Source organism: Rhinolophus hipposideros (assembly GCF_964194185.1).
Source record: "Rhinolophus hipposideros genome assembly, chromosome: 9".
NCBI lineage: Eukaryota > Metazoa > Chordata > Mammalia > Chiroptera > Rhinolophidae > Rhinolophus > Rhinolophus hipposideros.
The window spans coordinates 15,047,297-15,073,944 of record NC_138055.1 but is presented as its reverse complement, the minus strand read 5'-3'; the positions used below and the strand labels follow the sequence as shown (position 1 = coordinate 15,073,944).

The 26,648-nt window shown below is 39.1% G+C and overlaps 2 protein-coding genes and 1 pseudogene across 3 annotated transcripts in view; 1 reads left to right on the top strand and 2 right to left on the bottom strand.

Annotated features, from left to right (window-relative positions):
• Nucleotides 1–1,352: 1,352 nt before the first annotated feature.
• LOC308501821 (SKA complex subunit 2-like) lies at nt 1,353–1,779 on the bottom strand (annotated as a pseudogene). Its single transcript has one exon. The product of its transcript is annotated as an SKA complex subunit 2-like (transcript).
• Nucleotides 1,780–2,779: 1,000 nt separating this feature from the next.
• On the top strand, nt 2,780–13,475 carry NOPCHAP1 (NOP protein chaperone 1). The gene is made up of 4 exons (XM_081060882.1): nt 2,780–2,925; nt 4,494–4,580; nt 8,222–8,358; nt 10,668–13,475. Exons 1-4 carry the CDS (start codon nt 2,811–2,813, stop codon nt 10,872–10,874), a joined length of 546 nt encoding a protein of 181 aa, XP_080917008.1. The 5' UTR covers nt 2,780–2,810; the 3' UTR covers nt 10,875–13,475.
• Nucleotides 13,476–18,171: 4,696 nt separating this feature from the next.
• The window catches only part of ALDH1L2 (aldehyde dehydrogenase 1 family member L2), a 56,352-nt gene continuing 47,875 nt past the window's right edge, over nt 18,172–26,648 (bottom strand). The window contains exons 20-23 of the mRNA XM_081059871.1: nt 25,973–26,138; nt 24,193–24,298; nt 21,343–21,542; nt 18,172–19,414 (exon numbers count right to left, since the gene is read on the bottom strand). Coding sequence (XP_080915997.1) covers nt 19,359–19,414; nt 21,343–21,542; nt 24,193–24,298; nt 25,973–26,138 — 528 coding nt within the window. The 3' untranslated portion in view covers nt 18,172–19,358. The remainder of the gene's footprint in view (nt 19,415–21,342; nt 21,543–24,192; nt 24,299–25,972; nt 26,139–26,648) is intronic.

The following is a 26,648-nucleotide window of genomic DNA, read 5'->3' as shown; positions in this document are numbered from 1 at the left end:
CAAAGCAGGATATGGAGATTTTCCTCATTCCTTTTGACATGGCATAGTACTCCATTGTGTGTTTAATCAACTAGTTCCCTACTGATGGAAGTCTGGATTATTTCAGTTTTTTAGTATTATGAATAGTCCCACAGTGCATATGTTATTTTGTATTTTTTCCCAAACCACTGTTAGGACTTTTTGGATAAAAAGGTAAATGCATATGTAATTTTTCTAGATAATGCCGAATCCTTTCCACAGCAACTCTACCATTTTGCATTCTCAATTTTAATGTATGGCAGTGCCTGGTTCCCCACAACTTTGGCAGTAGGGATGTTGTAATTTTTTATTATTGCCAATCTGATAGATGACAAATGGTTCCTCAGTATCATTTCCTTTTGCGATTTTTTTAAATAGAAGAGAGCTCAGGCATCTCTTGTATTTCTATTTCTGTGAATTGTCTGTGCATTTCTCTAGCCCATTTTTCCACGGAGTTACTGGTCTATATCTTCTCAGTTTTTAGAAGTTTTTTAATATTATGGGTATTAACTCTTTTCAGTAACATAAGTCAAACGTCTTGTTTTCAAGATTGCCATTAATTTTTTACATTTCTTACATTGATTTTTCTTATGTATAAGTTGTTTTTGAATTTTTATGTATCAAATTCACCACTATTTTCCCTTACTGCTTCTTGATTTTGAATTATAGTTTAGAAAGGTTTTCCCATTCCCAAGCTATAAAAAAAACTTTCCTTCTATCAGTAGGTAAATAATATTTAAAGTCATGGTACTAGATAAGGTTACTAAGAGTGTTAGTGTTGAAGGGAAGCAGAGTTTGTCACCCTCAAATACGCCTTTTTGGGGTTACAGATTATTATTATTTTTTATTACAAAGGTTCGGTTTTATGTTAGATTATAGGTCACATCCAATCTCACTGATAATGTGACCACATCTACAATCAAAATGTTCAAAAATAGAAAATTCTATATGTATACAATGCATAATATAATACAAATGTTTTTTTCTATCCTTTAATTTCCAAAGCATACTCATTCACATTTCACTGACTGATAGTACACGAACATTCTTTTAACAGTAGGACAGGACATCTATGTTACTCCGATTATATAAAAACACATACAAAATTGTGTTAAGAGACTTCTTTGCCTAAAATTACAAGACTAAGTGTGTATGCATATATATTTTAAATCCCTTTATTCCATTCCATCCTTTTGACTGAAATTTATTTATATATCTGCCCTGTTTTTTTATTCCCCTCTCTTGTGAAAGGCATTGCTACCTAGTCACGCAGGCCAAATCTCCACCTTCACCATGCTCCACCTCTAGTCATCAAGGGCTAACAAGACATCTTCCTAAATCTCTCTGGAAATGATCTCTTCTCTATTAGAGTTCCCTTTTGCAAATCCGTTTCTTCTTAGGTCTGACATGTGAGATTTTAATTGCTGTGCAGCAGTTTTCTCTTCTTTAGTTAGTGGTGACAGCTGCAGGTCTGTTTGCTTTTGTAGTTCTTGTATCATGGTCGTAATCTTATTGAAAGTAGCAAAGTAGCACAAATGAGGCTCTCGGTGTCTTTCTGCTTGACAGCAATTGGTTTAAAGCATGCATGCAAAGTTTGATATTGAACTTTATTGCTGACAATTCCTTTAAGAGTGTAACTGGATTTTTCTCGCTTGCAGAATCAGGATGATTAGTCTTGAATTCATATTCCACTCTGTATTGAATGTAATCCAGATCAGAGTAAGCTTTCTGGAACATCGATTCCAGCTTATCAAATATCATCTCACACCCACTAGGATGGTATATATATATATATATATATATATATATATATATATATATCCCCAGAAAATAGTAAGTGTTGGTGAGGATGTGGAGTAATTATAACACTTATGCACTGCTAGTGGGCATATAAGATAGTACAGCCATTGAGGAAACCAGTATGGAGGTTCTTCAAAAATAATAATTACCATATATTCAGTAATCACACTTCTGGGTATAAATCAAAAAGAACTGAAAGCAGGATCTTGAAGGTATATTTGCACACCGATGTTATTGCAGCGTTATTCACGATAGCAGAGAGGTAAAAGCAACCCAATGTCCATCACGGATGAATGGATAAAGAAAATGTGGTATATGCATAGAATGGAATATTATTTAGTCTTAAAAAAGAAGGGAATCCTATCATATGCTACAATAGGGATACATTTTGACAACATTATACTAAGTGAAATACATCAGTCATGAAAAGGGAAATACTATATGATTCTACTTACATGAAGTATCGGAGACAGACACATAGAAACCGGAAGAAATTGAATGGTGGTTACGAAGTGCTGGAGGCAGGGGGCGACGGGGGCAAGGGCGTTGCTCAATAAAGTTTCAGTTTTGCAAATTGAAAAAATTCTGTCACATAACACTGTGACTATAACTGACACTTCTAGACTGCACACTTAAAAATGGTTAAGATGCAAAATTAGCTTTTTTACCACAATTGAAAAAAAATGTTTAAAGAATGAAGAGGAGGGCAGCCCGTGGTGCGCTCTTAACGTCCTGATTTGTTTAGCTAAATAAAAACCGAGCCTTGCCATCTGTCATCCAATGGCAGGGCCTTAAGAGTCGCAACCTTCCTTTTCCCGCGCTAGGTATGACCTCGAGGTTCCGCCAGGTGTCCCCAAGCGGCGGACGGCCGTCGCCCCGCCCCCGGCCCTGCCCACCACCATTTCCTCCAATCGTGGCCCTGGTCCCACCCCTGCATGAGCCTCTTTCCTGCATCCGGGCCTGGGTGGGCCGGCTCTGAAGCGTGGGGAGGCATGGAGGTCCCCGGTGGACCCCCGTCCAGCCCGAGCTCTTCCTCGTGCCCCCCGGATGTCTCTGGGGTCTCAGTGTCCAAGGAGCTGCTGACGGCGGGGAGCGGCGGCCGCGGAGGTGACGGGAGGGTGGCGGCGGCGTGGGGCGCACGTGCGGCCCGAGCAGCCGGGGAGGAGGTGGGGGCCGCTCCGTGCCTAGGCCGGTACCCCAAGGGGAGTCCGGGGGGTGACCGCAGGGCTCCGGCGTGCCCGCTGCCGTGGGGTGGGGGATGGGAGGTAGCGGGTGGAGGGCGTGCGTCGGGCTGCGGGGCCGGGGATGGGTCTTACACTCCGCACAGTGCCGAGCGCCCACTCTGCGGGGCACGCAGACACCTCCCATAGGGGAGGGCCTTAGGGTCTGCTGTCAGTCCCAGCCCTTGGCTGGTGGGGAGCAGATGACTGTTCTGGATTACCCTCCTCCCCGCCTCTCCATGCTCACACAGCCAACCCTCAGTGCCGCTCTTGTAGAGGGAGACGTGGGCCCAGGGAATCCACACGAGACGTCACGCACCATAGTAGAGAATGTAAAAGCCGTGAGTTCCAATCCCAGCTCCCAAGTAATTAGCAGTGGCTGACTTTAGGAGTTACCTTCTCAACGCCGCAGTTTTGACATTTGGAAAGTGGAGGTAGCAGCACCTATAGAATTTTTGTGAGGAGCGTGCGCTTAAGGGCTTGCGTATATTTTCAATAAATACTAGCTTGAAGAAATGGTTCTGTGAGAACGCAGAGCACCCGAAGGAGTTGTAGTAATAGCCAAAGTAATAGCCAAACCCTGCCCCAGGAATGAACTAATCTACATCCTCACAACAACCCTGGGCAGAAGGTTCTGTTACCTCTATTTTATAGATGGGGACACGCAGTCATGGTGTCTCGTACGGAGAAGCAACTCGCCAGAGATTATGTGGCTGGAAAGGAACAAAACTGGGATCTGAATCCAGTCTGTCTGACTCCACAGAGTCCAAGCTCTTTACACTAATCCAATTGCTAGGCCTGCAGTAGTAAGCAACGAATGTTTGTTGAGCTCTGCTTTGTGAGCAAATAGGATTTTTGTACCAGAGTGAGATTTTGCAGGTGTTGGAAACAGGGTGTCCAAAACCTTGGGTTTTGAAAGACAAGTCCTGTTCCCCAGCTCAGATGGGCTGGAGAGTTGGGTTGATCTGAGGAATAGTGAATGATGAGGCTGAATAGATGGAGTGGGGGGACAAAATTTCTCCAAAGAGCTGTTTTGTCTAGGTTGGCCATCTGTACTGAAGGGGAACTAACCGGGCAGGCACATTTTACAAATGAAGAAACTAATGCTTGAAGAGGTTAGGTAATTTGCCCAATATAGTGCAGCTAGAAACCATTTCTGGCTTCACTTAACCATTATTGTATTCTGTACTGCTTCCTCCATTCTGTCATTGCAGACCCACATTTGTCACTGATGGATTTCTGATCCGGAAGGGTACAGTTTAGCATGCACTTATCCAGTATTGATGACACAGAGATGTATGTGACAGGGTTAAGAAAGGGGAGATAGATGTGCATACAGAAGTAAAATGTTGTACTGGAACTTGGGGGGCTTCTTTTGTAAAACAAGAAAAAAAAAGTCCTGGAAAATGTGGAGGGTCATGGAATGTAGTCACTTAAGTGTGTGTGTGTTTTCAGGTATATGGGACAGGTTGCTTATCAACTCCAAGCCTAATTCCAGAAAGAATTCCACTCTTCAAACAGTTCGGATAAAGAGGAGTCCCTGTAAGTACTCTTCCCTCTCTCTCTCTCTTTCTCTCTCTCTCTCTTCCTCTCTTCCTCTCTCCAGAACCCTTTCTGACATTAAATTCTGCCCAATTAAGCAGTTATTTGATGTGACGATCTCTGCCTCCTTGGTCAGATATTAAACCACAGAGCCAAATCTTACTTGGGATTTACGTTGTGAAGCCTGTGCACAAGGGTAGAATTTCCCACGTTATTCACCTGCTTTAAGACAGTAACTTTTCCCAGAAAAACTCCCTGTGGGGTGAATTTTTGGAAAATGAAAACAATTATTGTTAATCTCCGCAGAAAAATTTTTTAGAGGTTACTGAGCCCAAATTTAATACACATGTATGAGAGAACATCACCACGTCTGATTAAAGTGGACACAATTATTTAAATGGTAAATGTTACTCATGACATGACATAACAGAGCCAATTCTGTTCATTAATTGCTCAATAATATTGCTGTACTGCACATTTATAAATCTGTACCACACTCAGACTTTGTTCATACACAGTTCGTGTAATACTCAACATCTGTGTAATTCACACTTAATGTTAAAAAAAAAGAAGACAAAAATCCAGTGAAAACACTGTAAATGATGCATGAGGTTATCATGTCTCTCAACAAAGATGTCATGAGTCTTCTGAGAGGGGAACTGAACCATAGTATGCACTAAATCGACTACAGCTAAAATGACTGCATGGTGGCTCTCCATTGAAATACAAGCTTTTGTGTGGACATAGGTTTTCATTTGGGGCAGGCAGGTGCATAGCTGAAGTGGAATTGTTCGGTCATATGGAAAGTGTATTGTTTCATAAAGAGGAAATGGCCATATCATTTTGCATTCCCACCAGCCCAGGACAAGTGTTACGCTGCCTTAGTTGTTACGCTGCCTTAGTTGTTACGCATCCTCAGGAATACATGGTGTGGTCTGTCTTTTAGCTCTTCTTTTGTATATGTAGGGTATCGCATTGTGATCTTTGTTTTTCCCTAATGACTGGTGATGTTGAACATCGTTTCCTGTGCTGAGTAACCATTTATATGTCTTTGGTGAAAAGTCTGTTCAGATCTTTAGCTCACTTTAACAATCAGGTTATCTTATTGGTAAATACCATTTCTTACAGTGCAGGCCTGCTGGTAATGAATTCACCAGCCTTTGTACTTCTGAGAAAGTATTTATTTTGTTTTCGGTTTTGAAAGATGTTTTCAATGCATATAGGATTCTAGGTTGACAGGTTTTTAAATTTTTCAATCTTTCAGTACTTTAATGATGTTGCTCTGCTGTCTTCTGATTTACATTGTTTCTGATGAGAAGTCTGCTGTCATTCTTACCTTTATCATATATGAAATATTTCCTTTATTCTCTGGCTGTTTTTAAGATTTCTTTATCACTGGTTTTTACCAGTTTGTTGATGATGTGTCTTGTTACAGTTTTCTTTGTGATTCTTGAGCTTGGGGTTTGTTGAGTGTCTTGGATCTATGGGTTTATAGTTTTCATCAAATTTGGGAAATTTTTGGTTATTTTTCTTCTTCAGATATTTTTCCTGTCTCTGGGCTCTCACCTTACCCGCAGGGACTCCAATTACACATAATTTTGCTTCTTAAAATTGCCCCACAGCACTGTGGTACTTGGTTTTGTTTTGTTTTTCAGTCTTTTTTTTTTTTTTTATGTGTTTCATTTTGGGTATTTTCTATTGCTGTATCCTCAAGTTCATTAATCTTTTCTTCTTTATTATCTAGTCTGCTGTTTAATCCCATCCAGTTTATTTTTCAAGTTCCATATTGTAGTTTCCGTCTCTAGAAGTTCAACTGGAGTCTTTTATTTATATCTTTCATTTCTTTTCTCATGGTGTTTGTGTCTTTCTCTGCTTTCTCGAATGTGTGGAGCATATTTATAATAGCTGTTTTAACATTCTTATTGCTGAGTCTATCATCTGTGCCATTTCTGGATATATTTTTATTGATTTTTTTCCTACTCTGTATGTATTATATTTTCCTGCTTATTTGCATACTTAGTAATTTTTATTGAATGCTGAGCATTTTGTATTTTATGTTGTTGTATGCTAGATTTTGTTTGATTCTGTTTAGAAGCACTATAGCTGGCCTGGCTTCAAGGGTTTAGCATGTACTCTTTCCAGAGTACCACAGAAATACTTGGATTCTCAGAATCATGGTTTATGCCACACACATAAGTCCTTGTTTTGCTCCACGTGATCCATTAGTTAAAAACCAAAGCAGAACAACAATCTGGCCTCATCCTCCCTTTGAGGTAATAGATTTAAATCTGCAGACACAGAATTTACTTCTCTTAGTGATTTCTCTCTCTATCTGAAGGGGCATGATAGCTCACGTGTATTCCCTATTTAGTCTGCCAGACATCGTGTGGAGCTTTAATGTTTAATTAAATGTGTGCAACCTCATTTAATCCTTCTAGCAGCCCTATTTTGCAATTAAAGGACACTTCTTGACCTTTACCACCATTTTCTTTTTTTCTTCTATACTCTGGATATTTCAGTTAACCTGTTTAGCTGCTATCAATGACTTAAGTTTTGAGCTAGTTACATGCCAGGCCTTTTGGGAGAGAAAAAATTATCCTTGTTTGTTGAGTCCCCTGTGGTTAACGCAGTACCTGGCAAGTAACCACCCATTTCACAGGTGAGTGAACTGAGGTTTCAAGTGATCAAGTTAGATGTTTTAGTTAGGACTCCTGTGGTTGTAAATGACTGAAATCAAGTTCAGACTGCCTTAATTAAAATAATAATAATAATTAATTATATTGGGTCATGTTATTAGGGGAGAAAACCCTGGTGATTTCAGGTACATTTGCATCCAGGTGCTCAGTGTCATGAGGAGTCTGCTGCTCTGCATCTCTTAGCTCTGTTTTCCTGGGTGTTGGTTTAATCTAGAACAGGCTCCTTCCCCACATGTGGCAAGTTGGCCAGATTTTCAGAAGCTCCAGCCTTACGTACAGCAGCTTGCTCAGTCACCCACTCACTGAGAAGGTTCTTTCTCAACAGTTCAAACTGTGTCCCAGGCTGATCTCTTATTGGCCCGACTAGATCACAATGTCACTGTATATGTCAGCTGAACCCAATCACGGTGGCCAAGGTTGTGGAACATGTAGACATAGTTGGGGGGAGGGACAGGAGTGACTCAGAGTGACAGAGCTTAAAAGAAAGGGTCATTTTATCAGAAGAAAGGGGAACAGATGTTGGACAGGTAAAAACAACCACTACTTAATTCATGTGCTCAAGGTAATTCAGATAGTAAGAGGTGGAACTGGGATTCTAGTAATAACCTGTAGTCTGCCCCACCGCCTGCTGCACTTAACTGTAAAATCAAACTGCCTCCTTATTAAGTTGCTGTTTGTTGAATGCCAGCGTTCGAGGAGGTTACAGTTCTGGGGATATATGAAAAACACAAACAAAGAGAAATAATTGCCTAACAGTGTGACCCTATGGCTCTAAGAATTCAGAAGAGGATGGAGGTTTTTAAATGGAAAGAACATGAAAGATTTTTTAAATATGATGATTATTATTACTGTTAAATTCAGAAGTGTTTATAGGAAAGTCTGGATTTAAACCTTTGAAGTTTGGCCAAATACTAACTATCGATACACGATGTTTTCTCTCCTTAGTATTGGACCAAGTACAGACCTTTCTCCCACAGATGGCTCAGGCAAATGAAAAGCTAAGAAAAGAAATGGCAGCTGCACCACCTGATCGTTTCAATATTGAAAATATTGATGAAACTCTTGGAAAAGTTATACAAATGGTAACTGCGCTTTTTTTGATTTCATAAAGTAAAATTACCAGTGTGCCTTGTCATCTAAAAAAAGAGAGAACTTTTCTATTTTAATTCCAATTATTTTCCTTCCTGGAAAGTCAGCTCATGTTTCCAGTACTGCATGGGTACTTTGGTCGTTGTATGATTAAGGATCTTATGGGTTGATAAGCTTTCCTGGGTGAAGTGTAGGGATTTAGTAATAATGGAATCATAGGAAGGCTTTTTTAAGTCAAATATTACATTCGTTATCATTTTTGGGGTTTTTAAAAATTGTTTTATTAGTTTCAGGTGTACAAAACAACAAAATGATTAGACATCTACACAACTCACCAACTCACAACCCAACAAGTCTACCACTTGACACCATACATAGCTATTATATTACTGTTGACTATACTCCCTGTACTGCGCTCTACATCCTGTGACTATATATGTATATATTTTAATTATAGTTGACATTCAATATTATTTTATATTAGTTTGAGGTGTACAGTGCAATGGTTAGGCATTTATATAATCTATGAAGTGATCCCTCCAGTAAGTCCAGTACCCATTTGACACCCTACATAGCCTTTATAACATTATTGATTATATTCCCCATATTGTATTTCACATCCCTGTGACTATTTTGTGACTACCAATTTGTGCTTTTTAATCCCTTCACTTTCTCTCTCATCCTCCAACCTCCTTTCCATCTAGTAACCGTCAGTTTGTTCGTCTGTCTCTATGAGTCTATTTCTGTTTTGTTTCTTTGTTTATTCTGTTCTTTAGATTCCACATAAATGAGATCATATGGTATTTGTTTTTCTCAGTCTAACTTATTTCACTTAGCATGTACATTTGTTATCTGTGGCATTAATTTACTAAATGTTCTAACTGGATTTTTTTTCCCCATCTAAGACCCAACGAGGTAATCACAGTCTGATTCATTGCACGTGCAAAAATTAACGGCGTGTTTAACAGAATACATTATCTAACAAAACAGATTTACATAAGCTACATGGGAAAATTGTCTCTCAATTTAGACTCATATCTTATTTCTACACTGGAATTCCCTTTATTTCTGGCTAGAGCTGACACATTATTAATATGTAATTCATCAGCAAGTCTGCTTAGCTCTACCTCTAGAACATATCCCAAATCCAACCACTTTGCATGACCTCAACTACCTTTGGTCCAAGTAATTCTGGTCTCCCCTTTGGACTGTTACAGTAATTTCCCAACAGGGCTCCCTGCTTCCACCCTTTCTTCCCTAGAGTCTGTTCTTCACTCTTTACCCACAGTTTGGGAGTCGGGGACGTCCTATCACATTTTTAATAAATCCAAAGTCCTTCCAGGGCCTGTGTGATTCTGCCTCCAGCTTTCTCTCTGACCCATTCTGCCCGATCCCCTCACTGACCGCATTCCCATTTAGTCCCCTGACTCCAGGCCCTTCCCTCTTTGTAGGATACTTTTCCCCAGATTTCTGCATCTTGACTCCCTCCATCTCTTATCAATTGTCACCTCATCAAGTGGCCTTTCCCAGTGGCCCTTTTATTATCTTATCCTCCTTTATATTTCTTTATTTTAACTACCCTGTACTATGCTTTATAGGTAATTGCGTATTGTCTTTCTTTCCCAACTTGAACAGAGGTCAGCAAACAGTTTTGGTAAGGGGCCAGATAGTGAATACTTTAGGCTTTGGGGAACCGTACTGTGTCATGACTGCTCATTTCTGCCATTGTCACATGAAAGAAGCAGTAGACGATACTGAATGAACAGACAAGTTTTATAACCCTTATTTGTAGACGCTGAAATCTGAATTTAGTATAATTTTCATGTCTGAGGAAACATTCTTCTTTTGATTTTTTTCCTACCACTTAAAATATGAAAACCCTGCTTAGCTCATGAGCTAACGCAAAACAAGCCGCAGGCTGAGTTTGGCCTGTAGGCTGTAATTTGCACACCCCTGCTCAAAAATATAAGTTCCACAAAAGGCAAGGATTTTGTTGTTGTTGACTGTCGAGTACCTACTGTGTTGCCTGGCTCATGTTAACGTTTGTTAATATTTGTTGAATAAATGTTATGAGTGTGTTCGAGATGTATGGATTTGGGTTGTGGGGGACTTGTAGTAAGTGGAAATCCCTCCGGCGGACTCTGGCACCTGAAAGGATAAAAGTGTCATATATATTATACACATCACTTGTCCTTTGTGCTTCAATACTGTGCTAAATGTTGGTTGTTCCCAATGTTGTTTTATTACAACTTTTTAGGGAACTGCTGCCTTGAAATAAATTTCCCACGTGGTGATTTTGCAGGATGTGGCCTTGTTTGAGATGAATCAGTCTGATTCAAAAGAAGAGGACAGTTCAGAAGAGTATTCAGAGGACAGTTCAGAATCTGAGGAAGAAGATGACAGCACCTCTTCTGAAGTCACCATAGATAACATTAAGCTTCCTCGTTCAGAAGATCGAAAAGGCAAGATAGAAGTTTTGGACAGTCCTACCAGTAAAAAAAAGAAATAGGGAAATAAATCAACTAGGAAACAAGTGATATATGCCGACTAATTCTGTGGAAGAGACTGTCGTTCGCTGGTTATTTTGCATTTCAGATATCCTTGGTGTTTTTGTGTCATATTGAATGTATTTTGTTCCTCAGAGAAACAGAAGCTGGCTTTCAAAGAGTTGGTATAGGTAATATTTGGGGATCTTCTAAGAGCAGGCTGTCTTTGATCTCATGCTAAAGAGATTTAGCTTAGAAAGCTTACCTTTATGTACAGGATGAGTGAATTTGTTGGCATCTTCTTTCTTCAGCATAGATTTCAGACATCAAACTTAAAGTAAAAATACAAATCACTAGTTTGTTTTTGTTTTAAATTATCCTCTGGGATAAAACAACATAGGTGTTTTGTTTTTTAAGTTATTACAACATCAAATTTATTTGTTAGCATTAAAATGGGCTTAATGAGGGAGAAACTTTTTTAAGACTTTTTTTTTTAACAATAAAAAGAATTACTTTGATTTAGCTGCTCTCAAGCATATCTCCTTTCATTAGAAAAAAAAACAACACAAAAAACTCCTTTCCTGTTTGAGCTGGAAAACTGGTACTCTGTGGGTTTAATCGTTGTCGGTAACTCTGCAGCCACTCAATGGATGTAGATAGAGTTCACTGGTTGGAAACAAATCATGGTATTTTTTTTCATAAAGCAATTTTTTTTTTTTGCAGCTATTAGAACTATTCTACACAGTTGTCCACAGTTTGAAACCTATCAAATGTGGAAAATAGGGACACCACAGGAAAAATAGGGCACAGAACACAAAAGGTAACAGCTGGCTTTCCCTTTCAGACCAAAATGGCCCTGCACTGGAGTCGAATTTCTGTTTTATTCTTGACCTTATTAAACTTGTTTCAGATCTCATCTGCTATGGGACTGGCTTTGCTCAGTATGTGGACCTGAGAATTTAAAGGACAGTCTCCACGTGGGTTGAGCTGAAGACATTTTGTCCCCTAATGTTTTAGGGCTCTCCTTGAAGTATTTTTTCCTACTCTTCACATTAGCCTGAGACATCTTTTAAAGATAATTCTCAAGGTTCTTTCTGGTTATTTCCCATTGGAAATTGGAGCCAGATCTCCCAGGCTGTTCCTCACTAAGTGTAGGAAGAAATGAACAGATGTGGAAATAACACTTTTCAGCTGGAAAGGGTATCAATGCTGTACTGTATAGCACCAAACACAACTGTGATAAATTATTGGTATAGATATTGAAAGATTGTCTTCTACCAGGTAATTCATTATGCTACATTGTGGAAAGAGTTGCATTTGTCTGGTTCTCTACTTAGCATGCTGCACGGTACACAGTATGCACTGAACACTGTTAATAGTGAATTAGCAGGTGTGTGAGGATGTACAGGACATTTTAAGCCATGGTAGGCTGCTCCATGCAGGGGAATAGGAACGTGTCACTTTATAGGAGATATAGATCCAAGTAGAAATAGACTGAATGATGAGTGAAGTGGATAATGGAATAATTATTTAACATACAATGTCAGGACTGGCTTACTATTTTTAAATAAGGTTAGATTCTAGCCTCATGTACTGTAAGTTATACGTGGATTAAAAATTTAAATATAAAGAAATAAAATTAAAGAGTTCCATACTAAAATGGTGAATATTTAATAAGGTAGTTGGGCAAAAGCTTTTTTAAAAAGTGGAACATTAAAGCCTGAAATCAAAGGAAAGAGCGGAAAATTCATCCACATAAATATTAAAAATCAGTGGGTAGCAAAGACATTTAAAGGGCAAGGGACAAATTGGAGAACATATTTGCAATATAATACAAAGAGTGAGTGCTATTAGTATAAAAAGGGCTCTTACAAATTAGTGAAAACTAATATCTCAGTAGTGAAAAGGCCATAGGACATAAACAAATAACAGAAAAAGGTTCAACCCCATTTGTCAAAGAACTGCAAATGCAACCAAGATTATATTTTTTACCTATCAAATTGAGAGATGAGACAATAGCTAGTAGTTACCGAGCCCTTTCTTTGTGTGACATTTCATATTTGTGCACTTTGTATGTATGTTATACCTTAATTAAAAAGCCGTTATGTTTGTAAGCGGTTTGCCCTACAGTCTTTTGGAAACTAAATCACTATTGTGCTTCGGTTGGTCTGACCCTGTGCTGTCTCTGCCTGATGCTTAGGTGTGAGACGATAGCCACCATTTGGACAACAGTTTAATTCCTAAGGCTGATGAAATGTTCTCTTCAAACTTAGGGGGTATTATATCTTCTGATTGTGACGGTTATAAATCAGAAAATTAGATGTTACGGTCTTCGAAGCAAAAATTTCATTCTGAATGAATCTGCCATCAGTTCTCATAATACTTTAATTGTACATCAAATATGGTACTTATAAAAAAAACAACAACAATGATTTGCAGAGTAGTTTCTATTCTTGTGCCTGTATCCACGACCATGGCAGGAAAGACAAGACAAATGATGGCGTCTTGCTTCCATTTGTATTTCCCTCGGTGCCTAGTATAGTGCCTTTCACTTGGAATGTACAATAAATGTTCATTAAACTACTTTCTTTATGTCAGTAAAGTAATTCATCTTGTTGGAATCTTTGTGGTTGACTCCGCACCATCTGTTGATGGAAAACCCTTGGCAATGATTGGTTTGGAAATGGGCACATGGGACACGAACCTTCCCACTGAGGACTGAGCAAAGTCCGACTAGTAGACTTTTGGAAGGGAAAGACTTATTCCTGAAAAGGAGGCACATGAAGACATGTGTCCTTTCTTCCAAAAGGACATCTTATGACTGGATATGATTCCTGAAGTCCTAGCTAGTGGCCATCAGTAGAGCCAGCTCTTGAGGGTGCAGTCAGCACTCCAAGGATAGCAGAGAGAAGCAAGAACATCGCTGAGTCACTGCATCAGATCACTATAGAGTGAACTATTGAACTTGTTTTGTGACATGATAAATTTCCTTATTAAAAAAGACCACCACCTTATGAGATATGCTGCTTATACCCACTTCACAGATGAGAAAGTGGCATGGAGATACTAAGCAATTTCCTAAGGCCTCAAAATAGCTAAGTGGTAGAGCCAAGTATGAAGTTTGTCAGCCACGCCTTGTCATCGTGGGCCTACTCGTCACAGTGCTGTGAGCACAGGCTTTGACGCTGACTGGATCAGATCCCAGCCCAGCCACTCTTCTCAGTTTCTCCATCTGTAAAATAGGCATAACTATTTCCCTCAAGGTGTTTTGGTAAGAAATTAATGAGTTAATACACATCACGTGCTTAGAACAGTGTTCAGTAAATATGAGGTATGGCATAAAAATAATAGATGGTTGCAAAAATGGAAATTTAGTAAGATGATAAATTACTATATCCTTTGATTCATACTGTAATTCTAGGAATGTATCCAATTAAATAAGTATGGCTTCGTTCACAAATTTCTATATAAGATTTATTGCAACATTTAAAACAGCAAAAAACAAATCTAAATGTCCAACAATAGAGAGCAAGTAGAATTAAAGCCACTGAACATAGGCAGAGGTATGATTATTGACATAGACACTTACAGATTGTTAATTGAAAAAAGCAGGTAACAAAGTCAGGTACAGTAAATTAATCCTGTAAAAATATATGCATAGGAAAGTCTAGAACAATCTCAAATATCTGGTTATTTTCGTGTGGATAGTTTATGGCTGAATCTTCTCATTTTATGTATATTTACATAATTGAGTATTACTTAATCATTTAAAAATCCACTTGGGTATTACTTGCAAAGTAGTAATAATAATCCACCCTATCCATCATTTCTCATATCTGATAATCTCCTCCTAGCCCAGGTTCCCCTCAACAGCCATTTTCTTGGAAGGCTGCTATGGGGGAACCAAATTTGGTTCCTCACCCTATCTCTAGCCACTTCCACAAAAGCTCTTGCAGATAATGTCTATTCTGCTTAGTTTTTTAGCTTGACATATATTTGGTGTGTGCCTACTATTCACCATCCAGGCCCTGATTTAGGCATTGGCAATAAAAGCTATCTCAGTTTGGTTAAGACCACCAGTTCATTGCTTGAGGGCCTGCTCTGCCACTTAATACGAGGTATGATAAAAAATAAACGGTGAATGTTTGAATTTAAACTTATTACAGTAAGACACATTGCCATTAATCCCTCTCAAAATACTCCCCCTCGCTTTGAACACTTATCCCATCCTTCTTGCCACTTTCTGAAGCGGTTCTGGAAGTCCTCTTTTATGAAGTGTCTTTACTTCATTCTCCAATTAACAATGCTCCGTGTCACACATTATTTCTGATACATCAATTTCTGTCAAAAACATTACGGTGTATCCTCATCCACATTCTTCGTCAGATCTGGCACTGTGTGACTTCTGGCTCTTCCCCAAAGTCAAAATGACCATGAAAGGTACACGTTTTGAATCGATTCAGGAAATCGAGGCCGCCACAACAGCACTCCTGAAAGAGGACTTCCAGAACTGCTTCAGAAAGCGGCAAGAACAATGGGATAAGTGTGTTCGAAGTGAGGGACAGTATTTTGAGCAGATGAATGGCAGTGTGTCTTTGACTGCAATAAATTTTTTTTGTTTGTTTAAACATTCACCGTATTTTGTGATCACACCTTGTAGCTGTGTGATTTGCGCAGGTTACTTAACCTTTTTCATTTGAAAGCAAATATTTATTGAGCACCTCCTATGTACTAGGCACTGGAGATACAGCATTGAACAAAAGAAGCACCTGTTCATGAAGCTTACATTCCAATAGGGAGAGATCGATGATTAAATAGCTATATGCCAGGTTGTGGTAAGTCCTATAAAAATAATGCAGGACAAGAAGACTACGTAAAGAATGACAGGGCAGATGTACGAATGTGGGGATGTGTGCTATTTTTGAAAGAGTAGTTAGGGAATGTATCCAAGATGATATTTGAAGAGAGACCTGAAGAAAGTGAGGCCGGCAGGCGGCAAGGAGGTGGTGTGTGGGAGTTTCAGGAAAAGGCAGTGATGTTGGTCCTTCCAGTTGTGCATATCTCTTCCCAACTGTGTGTTCACGGAAGTCAAATTGATAAGTTGAAATCAGCCTTGATGAGAGCATTCATACACTGAAATCAGCAAATACTATAAATTTTCCCCCTCTGAGAGCCATTTGTTAAATACCAGTATACCACTGGGAAGAGGGAACAGCAAGTGCAAAGGGCCTGAGGAATGCGTGGTGTGTCCAAGGAACATCAAGGCAGCCAGAGTGGCTAGGAGCAAGCTCAATGGGACTTTGCAGGCCACGATAAGTGCTACACTAAACTTTAAACAAAATGGGGGCCATTCGAAGGTTTGGGGCAGAGGAGTGACACCCTCTCGCTTCAGCTTTGAACAGAACCACACGGAGGCATCAGGAAGACTGATGGGATCGTTCAGTAATAACTTATCTAGATAAAGAGATGATGATGGCTTGGTAGGGGTGGAGGTAGTAAGAAGAGCACCTCAATTTATTCACTTTTTTCAGGGGTTGTGAAGATTAACTAAGATAGCACTGAAAAAGAGCTTAGCATAATGCCTAGCACACAGGAGGCCATCAATAAATGATAGCTGTTGTTACTGTTGGGGACGGGTGCTCCTATCTAGTTAAAAAGGTGAATAATTTCAGCACCAAGTGGTAAGTACTATGTTCAGACAAGTGGGAGCCTGGAGGAGAGACACTTGAAGCAAGTTGGGGGTGGGAAAAGGCAGGGTGTTTGAGCAAAAGGGGACTGTGCCAGCAAAGGCGGGGGAAATGGAATTAGCAGGAATGCAGACTGCATAAACTGTCTACACCTCCTCAATTTGGTGACAAGTAGACCACAGTTTTATCCTTGAGCAAAATAATCAGTGATCTGAAGAAACAGTGAACATTTAATTACTCTGTGTTAATTAAATCACCCAGTAGGCTGTGGATCATTATGTTCCAACTCAGATTGAATTCCGTGGAGACTTTGATTCTGATCAACAGTCAGACACAACAAATGAGGCCGGTAAAGTAAGGACCTTAGAACTCAATATGGAGAAGGGAATTTTTAACCAGAGACCCAAATATGGCCTTCAGGAAGTCTGTGAAGATATTTGCAGAATGATGTGTGTGCAGTGAGTTTGGGGAGTGGAAGTGGGACAGAGAGGTTCCATTAGCTTTGTTGTTGTTGTTGTTACCAGATTCTCAAAAGAGGTTTAGGGCCCAAAGGTTATAAACACCGCTACTGAAATTAATATTAGAGGGTAAAATCAGTCCAGAACAAGTGTGCTTTTGTTTGCCATTTCATCTGTCGTTAAAATAGTTGGTAAGTGATATTTTAAATCACATGAAATCACTTAAATTGTTGCATTTAAAAGTGGTTCCTTTATAATAAGGCTTTTGTCATTTTGTTCAGGTATGAACTGTCAATTTGGACCCAGAAAATATTCATTCCAACTGAGAACCCCAGCTGTGCCAAGCTCTCGTGGTAAGTGAGCTACAGTAGAATAAAACATGCCTACAGGTAAAATTTGCCCTATTGACCACAGCGGGACCACCTGGTACTCTTCCTTTTGAATGTTTTCTGCCTCTGATTTTTGTTGCTGTTGATTATTGATTATTGATTTCCTACATTCTCTTGATGTTAAGCTGCTGAGTCTTCAAAGTAACAACTACACCCTAAGGGCACCCTCAACACCCATGAGGTAGGATGTTTGCAGAAATTTTACTTTAAAAAGAGGAATGAGAGAAGTGAGTTGCTCTGAGCATCTTCTGCGGTCCAGGAACTCACCTTCTAGTCTCATGTGGATGGTGATCATTTACCCACCTAATTATTTTTGTCTGACAACGGGCCATTATGTGAGTCTGTGTGGGTTGTAATAATCCCCATTTCTCGAGTACAGACTATGGTCCAAACATGTTGCTAAGTATGTTATGTATATTATCCCATTGAATTTATAACACCTAATGAGACAGGGAGTGTATCTCCATTTTATAGATTCCAAAGCTAGGCTGTGAAACATTAGGTAACTAACTTGTCCAAGATCACACAGCCAATGAACAGTAAAACCAGTAGGTAGAAAATGGAAAATAAGATGTCCTAGGAAGGATGAGTGAGCCACAGAAAGGAAAGCAACCGTTTTCCTTGCGCCACCATCATTTCGTTGCATGGCATTTCCCAGTGTTGCTGTATCGGGCACTGTGTCAGGACAACGGATGAGAAAAGGAGTCTAGGAATCAATGACTACTGAAAACGGTCTCAGGGAAATGAATTAATTCATCTAGTTAATATATCTCAACATATTGTTTAAATAGTGATGGGAAAACAAAGTTAATTTTTATTGCATATTCACCACGAACGAAACAGTGCGAGGTGCTTTTCTTATATTATTGCATTGAATGTTCATTACAGGGCTCCTGAGGGAGGCATCACTACCCCCATTTCACAGATAAGGAAGCTGAGCCTTGGAGAATTTGCATAAGTTTCCCAAAGTCACATATATAGTAAGTAAAATTCTATGATATGAATCAAGATCAGTCTCCAAAAGCTCTTTATACTATATCGTACTACAAAATTTACTATAAAGCTATTGCCTAGAATTTACACTATTTGGGGCCAGAGATCAGATCATGTCATTAAATTCTGTGTACTCCTCAGGACATAATACAGTACCTTGTACCTAGTACTGTGTTTCCCCCAAAATAAGGCCTACCCCCCAAATAAGCCCCAGTTAAGATTGTCAGCCAGATGGCCGCATTTAGTACGCTATGACGATGTTCCAGAAAAAGATGACATGACTGTATTTGAATAAATGTAGATTGTTGTACATGAAAAAATAAGACATCTCCTGAAAAGACGCCCTAATGTGTCTTTTGGAGCAAATACTAATATAAGACTCGGTGTTATTTTCAGGGAAACACGGTAGGTCCTCAAGAACTGTTTGTAGGTTGCTCACCCATCACAGTGGGTTGAAAACTAGAACATCAAAGGCACAAAGAGGTATCGTATTTCCAAATATGAAAAAAAGGAACTCCTTTCACAGTCCTACAGGATATACTGTTTCTTGAGAACAAATTATAGAAAATCTTTTTTAGTAACCCAAATGTGTGAGTCAGAGGTTAAAACCTGTACGTATTATACAAAGCTTCCCAAAATGCACCTTGTGTATTATGACTGCATGATATTGACATTTTCAAGATGAACAGCCATGAATGGATCAGCTTTGGCGGGGAGAAAAGCAGACTGGCAGGTTAGCAACATGTGTGATTCGAGCCAACATAGTCAAAAACCCACACGTGGAAGTCATTTTAAGGTGTGAGAGGCGTGTAGCTCAGGCACATAAGAAAATGCTTAGGCATGTGGCCTGTCTTCATGGTCCGTGTGTGTTTTTGGCTCATGGCTGATACCTCCTTCCTCTGCACACCCAGGCTTCTTCAGGGTGTCGGGAGTCGAGGAGTAGGGCTGCCTGCCAAGGGTTTCCTGATGATGGCATTGCTCTAATATTCCAGCGTCACCGTCTTGGTTTTGAGGTATTCGTTTAGCGCTTCCTCACCTAAGGAAGAGAAAAGCAGTGGATGGACCATGTGACACTGCAGATTGTGATTCAATGAAGTCCAGCCTAAGCCTCGTGATTGTGCGTCTCCTGTTTACCATGTCTCGATTGCATCCTTTTCACTTGTACTTGATTTAATCTCATGTTGTTTCATAAACGTAGTGTAGCCTAAGTGCACAGTATTTATAAAGTCTACAGTGTACACTACGGCCTCGCCTTCCCGTGCACTCACTGACTCACCCAGAGCAACTGCCGGGCCTATAAGGACCATTTATGGTAAGCGCCTATACAGGGCTACCATTTGTATCTTTTATGCAGTGTTTTTACTGTACCTTTTTATGTTTAGATACACAAATTCTTATCATTGTGATACGATTGCCTATGGTACTCAGTACTAATCATATTTTGAAGATAAGGAAAATGCAGTTCCCTGATTTACATAGTATCTTATAAACACAGAAGGGTGTATCCAGGCAGAACAATAACTAGGTCTGCTTTCTGTTTCTATTTTGAGTCAGTATAATCACCGATTTCCATAGCAGTGAAAGGACATGAGTGCCACAGGTGAAGCTAATGAGTAGATGATTCTGGAAGTTGAGCTAAAACAAAGGTTATAACCTTAAAATAGAATCAGTCACTTCGGGGAGCTTTTAAAATTCCTGATCCCAGATCACACCCCAGACCAATTAAGTTAGCACCTATGTATTATATTTTTTAAAAGTTCCCAAGTGATTCTAATCCAGTGTATATCTTGGAACCACTCGGCTAAGAAGAGTTTAAAATTGGGAGAAGAAGAAACTATTAGGCAAATACTACTGCTTTATAATGAAACAGACACCTGAAGCTAGTCGATTATGCTCAATCAAAAGATGAGTGGAACACGGTTACCTTGCTTTATGATAGCAATTTCCTTAAGAAAATCTTTTCCACTGTATTTTGGATGCAGAGATGAAAGCCAGAATGGAGGCATGGAAAAAAAATGACTGTACCTTCAACTCAATGGAATTCAAAAGGAGAGCTACTTTTATTGCTGCAAATACATTGCCAGAAGTCATCAAGAAAGAGAAAATGTAAAAATACCCCAAATTAACCAAACTTATATTAACAGACTATTTCAGTAAATCACAAATATTTCCATTTTTGAAACAACATGCCAGCCTGACTGTGGGGAGTAAGAACACGGGCTCCACAATCAAATTGCCTGGCTTTGAATTCTCTTTGCCAGTGGCTGACTGTGTGACTTTGAAGAAGTTACCCAACCTCTCTGAGACCCTATTTTCTCCATCTATAAAATATGGATAACAAATAGTGCTTCTTTCCCAGGGCTATTGTGAGGATTCCCTGTGCTCATACAGGTAAATTGGTTAGAATAGGGCCTGGTTTAGTGTTCAGAGTAAACTACTTGAAATGTGACAGTGTCACTCACTGCTCATGATGAATTACATCTTGGGCTTTCTACAAATTTGAAATCTGGGTTCCCAGATTCCCAGAAAATCCTACCAACTGCAGCGTTGACTCTGGAATATTGCCAAACAGCTCAGAGACAGGATTTATTCTTGGAGCAGCTGGTTATGGCCCTGTACCCATTTCCTTTTCTTGGTTCCATTTAGTCCCATGAATGCTAAACCAAGTTCATGCTGAATGTCATGTAAAAAAGCAAACCTCTTTTAGCTGAAAGGTATTGTCGGAGTTTCTTTTTCCTTTCAACATTAATCTTCTTTTAAAAAGAAACCCTTTTCCACACAATTTGTGTAAGTTCAAAAAAATATTTAACATTTAAAAACATTGTATTACCCTTGTAAACCCAGATCCAACTGCCGCGTAGGAAATGCCCTTCAGAACAGTACACAAGTGTTGCACGAAACACAGAGCAGACGTTTCTGTGATGTGGCAACAAAGGGAACATGCAGTAGAAAAGTAAAGCATACCTAAATCTTTTCCAAAGCCAGATTGTTTAACTCCACCAAAAGGGGCTGCCACATCTGTCTTGTTGTATGTGTTAATGAAAACAGTTCCCGCGTCTAGTTTTTCACTCACGTACATCGCTTTATTTATGTCTCTTGTAAAAACCCCTGAGGCCAAACCGTACTCTGTGTTATTGGCTCGCTGCAACACTCCATCGATGTCCCTACAAGATGTTTTTAGGAAGACATAAAACTCCATTAAATGGAAAGCACAACACTCCCATTTTATGTTCTAATATTTTCCCCCCTCTGTGTTAGAAACAGGAAAACATTACTGCTGACCTCCTTACATTTTTATAAATGAAATAGTTCAGGCTTATACCACAAAACCTCCCGATGAACTATTACAATTCTACTATTGTATTTCTCATATATATCATGCAACACCTTTTAAAATCTGATCTTAAGTCATCTTTTCAAGCTTCTTCATGACTCTCATTTCCCCTCCTCTCCCAAGTCCCATTTCTAGATATATTCTCAGAGCAGCTCCCTATTTCCCTCTGTCTCTTCAGATTTTACACACACATGTCAAGGCTCTTTTGATGCCTCACTCTGAAGCCTTCCCAGCTCCCACACTGCAGTGCCACAGTTGATGGGTCAAGGGTGGTGACTCAGTGAGAGGGCTCTGCAGCCAGTCTGCCTTGGTGACCTTGGACAAATGACTTCATCTCCCCATGCTTTCATTTATTCTTGTCAAAATGGAAATAATAATAATAGCACCTGTCTCATTGCTGGTGAGGATTAAATGAGCTGGCAGTGTCTGGAACACAGTAAATACTCGAGAAAAGTCAGCTATAATCAGGAAGCACAAATTCCTCCAACTCAGTGTTTTGGTTTAAATCTTCACGTACTTAGGGTTCACCCTCTAACTAGACCGGAAGCTCCCCGAGGACAGAGATAACATCTTATTCTTCTTCATAGAGTGGTGTTGCATCAGCAAATGAGAGTGAATTCAATTAACATGCTAATTCAATACAAGGCAAGTAAAATGATCCCCTTAAATCGGTCTGGTGATTTCCCTGCCTTTTGACACAGTATGTGTACACGGCCAAGTAAGTGGAGATGGGAACCTGCCCATCTCTCAGCTGGGTCCCCTTCCAATGAGCTTGTCAGAGAGTGAGTATCTCACCTTTATTTATGAGTGTCATCTTAATGTTTAGAAATGCCCACATTTTGTACAACACGGCCAGTAGATACAAGTCAAGTATTTCACTGTGTGCTCGGCAAAGAAACAGCATCTATTCCAAAACTAGAGGGAAAATCAGTTGTGCTGAATTTTTTTCAGCGACAGCACAAGCTTTTTGTTTGTTTGTTAACATTTTTTTAAATTAGTTTCAGGTGTACAAAACAATGTAACAGTTAAACATTTATCATTTATATCCCTCACACAGTGATAATGCCCCTTGCCCCAGCACAAACTTTAATGTAGAGCCTTCCAGAGGCATTTTCAAAGATAATCTTGACTACGCACAATTTTAAACTTGCACGAGAAACTTGGAACCTAACTTGGAGTGAACTGAGGCGCTGCTAAAACTTGCTCACTTCTTGATGCATTGCATATGGTAGGGATCAAATATTTACAGACTGGACTGAGGCAGAGACATGGCTTTATGCCACTGCTCGTTGAGCACCACTGAGATGACATAGCATCAGAGTAGACTTTGAGCACTTCTAGGATAACAGCAGACATAGTGATAGGAGCAGCACCAATAGCAAACATGCTACTTAATCCTGAGAATTACCCAAAAAGGTAGATACTATTCATAACCCAATTTTACAAACAAACCAAGGCACAGAGTGATTAAAGAACTGGCGCAAGCCCACAGAGGTAGTCAGGTGCGGGGTCAGAGCACAGATGCTACCACTGTTCCATCCTGCCTTTGGCCTTCTGTGGTTAATAGCCTATATCCTTGTCTTTCTCTACCAGTAGAGGGGAAGCTCCTTGAGGACAGGAACTGTGACTTACCTAGCTTTATATCCCCCAAGTCTGGCTTCTAATACCTGCATGTTTAACACAAAAGCTATCCTATGGGGAAATTTATAGTGAGGAAATCGGGGTAACAGTCCTCGCTTGAAACAGTGTGTCAAAAGGTTACTCACTACAGCTTTTGTGTCCCCTAAAGTCTCCTACAATAGTCTATCAAGGGCCAAGAAGTCCTTCTGAACTCTGTATTCTGGGTTGGTTTTTTTTGTTTGTTTTTGGGTTTTTTTGCACCTTACCATTGGTTGAAGAAAAACTACAGCCAGAATTCAGAAGAATTCTTGGTATTATACCATGAGAGTCTATTGTATTAAATATTCTTATATGAGCTCAGTTCCCATATGGCCTTCTTTGATATGCTAAATACTTTGGAAAGTTTCACGTACTATAGCAAACCAGTATATCGTTTACAGTTGATTATATGGTGATTGAAGACATTTCTATAAAAAGTTGAGTAGGCTTTTGAAGGCAGCCCTCTTTCTTTGAGAAAATCAGATTTCTAAGATGCTGCCTTCCCTAGGCATGAAAATGTGAAACCTCATTCTGTCACTCTCATTTATTTACCTTATTCCAGAGACATTTCAAATGTCAACTGGACTAAAACCTAAAATTCAGGCAGCTGAAATCCCATAATGTTAGCCATTAATTTAAGCTAAGAAGCAAAAATATGTTACAATCTACATTGGTTGTCACTCTTCTAATTATTTAAGTCAGTTATTCTCATAGTAGAGAATTACATGTTCATTGAGTCTATGCTCTGTATGTAGCACAGTGTCAGAAGAAAAAAAAAACTTATTAGTCAAAACTTATTAAATTGTGCCTGAAGAACATACCCATTTTGGAATTTAGAAATGACCATAATGGGCCCAAAGGATTCCTCTTTGGCAAGGTACATGTGATCTTCCACATCTGTGAAGACAGTTGGTTCCATGAAAAAGCCTATTTGAAAAACAGAAGCAAAGACCATCAATTCTAGGGTAATTTTCAATTAACAGTTCTCTCATTTAATTACATTATACTTTTTTTCTTTCATCTGGGTTAGTAAATCCAAAAAAACTTTCATTTTCTTATTTGGCATTTCTTATTTTTTAAGTGTCTTTATTACAAAGATTTCTAACATATATAAAAGTAGAGAACATAGTATTATAAATAGTAAAATAAATATTTATTCATATTTTACTATATTCGATTCATTTTTTTCCTTGCTGAGATATTTTAAAGAAAATTCCAGAGATTACATCTTTGACCTCCAAGTATTTCAGTACAAATCTATAAAAAACAAGGACCTTTTCTTACATAGCACAATACATTATCATGCCTAACAAATTTAACGCTAATTCCTTATCCATAATTTGTATTAAATTTCTGATTGTCTAGAAAATGTCTACAGTTGATTTGTTTGTTAAGATTCAAATATGTTCTACACATTGCATTTGGTTGTCAGATATCTTAAATGTGTTCCTCCCTTATCCCTGCCCCTTATTTTTCATGCCATTGACACATTAAACAGACTGTGTCAGTTATCCTGCAGAATATCTTGCATTTTAGATTTGTCATTGCTTTCTTGGGATGATATTTAAATTTATTCTTCTATCCCCTATATTTCTTATTAATAGAAAATTTGACCTAAACAGCATGTTACACAATTTTGGCAAGAATATAGGTGATACTGTGTGGTATACATCCCATCCCATAGGAGACACATTCCTATCCAGTTCTGCTTTCACTGATGCTAAGATTGATCAGAGGTTCCAAGTAATAACAAATTTGACCTCTCCATTATAAAATTGTGTTTTTTTCCTTATGACTGGCAAGCAATCTTTGGGATGACACTTTGGTATCTTACAAATACTCAGGTTTCCATCAACCTTTCACCTAATAACTTTCACCTCCCTTGATTCATGGATTGAATTAATTATTTCATTCAGTTGGGGAGTGAAAAATAGCAACTTTTGTATTCTGTCATTTTTTCCACATTTTGCAGAGATTCTTCTGCAAAAAAATGTCTCCTTTTTCAACTACTTAGTTATCCAGAAATTCAATTCACATAGGAAGCACAGGATAAATGTTGAATTTTTTCCGTCTAATTACCAATTTTCAGAGTAGGGTGTTGGTGCACAATCTACCTCCAACAGTAACAACAACAAAAAAGTTTTTGCAGTTGTTTGTCTGTTTCTCCTTTTGGGTATCATGAAAGTGAGCCATTCACACATTTCAGTAACAGGTACTTCTTTACTCGTATACAAGAGGAATGAACCTTTCCCCAGATATGCTGGCTAAGATTAAATCTCACAGTACCAGGAATCAAGGTCACCAGTGCCTACACAATTATCTACTACACGTGTTTACTGTACAGCTAAGGGCCTGTCATCTCTATTTTGTTATTTGATTTTCACAGCCTGGTAAAGCAGGGTGTGCACATTTCAAATCATTTTACAAAGGAGGTTCAGAAAAACTGTGTTATCCAAGGTGCCACAGCTTGTAAGTGGCCAAGTAGGCTCCAGAGATTAATTCTTCTGACTTTTGAAGCAAGCTGGTACTGCCATGAAAACTGTTACCATCCATTCCAACGTAAGCAGGCGCCTCTTATACCTCCTACGAAGCTGACCTTACCTGGCCTTCGGACTTGTCTTCCTCCATACACCAACGTGGCCCCCTCTTTTACTCCAGCTTCACAGTATTGCAGAAGCTTTTCCAGATGGGCTTTATGATTTTGGGGCCCATGATCAGTAGCTCTGTCAAGTGGATCACCAATTTTCATCTTTTTAATTTCTTCTACCTGTATGTCACCCAGTTCACAAAACATAATTGACTGTTAATAATAACGTACCCGTGACTGAACTTCTACCATGGGGTGGGTGTTGTACTCAGCTGTTAAAAGATGTGCTGTCAGTAGTTAGACTTCAAAGCAGCACTGGAGGTGGGTATTTATTATTTCCATCTTACAGATGAAGAAACAGGCTTGGAGAGGTTAAGTGACTTGCCCAACGACACATAGCCACCAAATACTTTAGTTTTCCTGACTTGAAAACCTAAGCTCTTAACCACGGAGTTATAACAGAACATAAGCTACATACGCTATTTAAAAATTATCCTGAATGTTAATCCATTAAAATAGTCAACCTGATGTTCTGGAATTTTCGGTAATGCAGCATACTTACACTCTTCATGGCAAAAGAACTTCCGAAATGGCCACATTGTTATCTTTTTTTTCTGTCCCCAAATGTGGCAGACTGCTCTTGTGAAATTTTCATGGTATGGCCATGCCAGAAGAATTGCTAAAATGTTC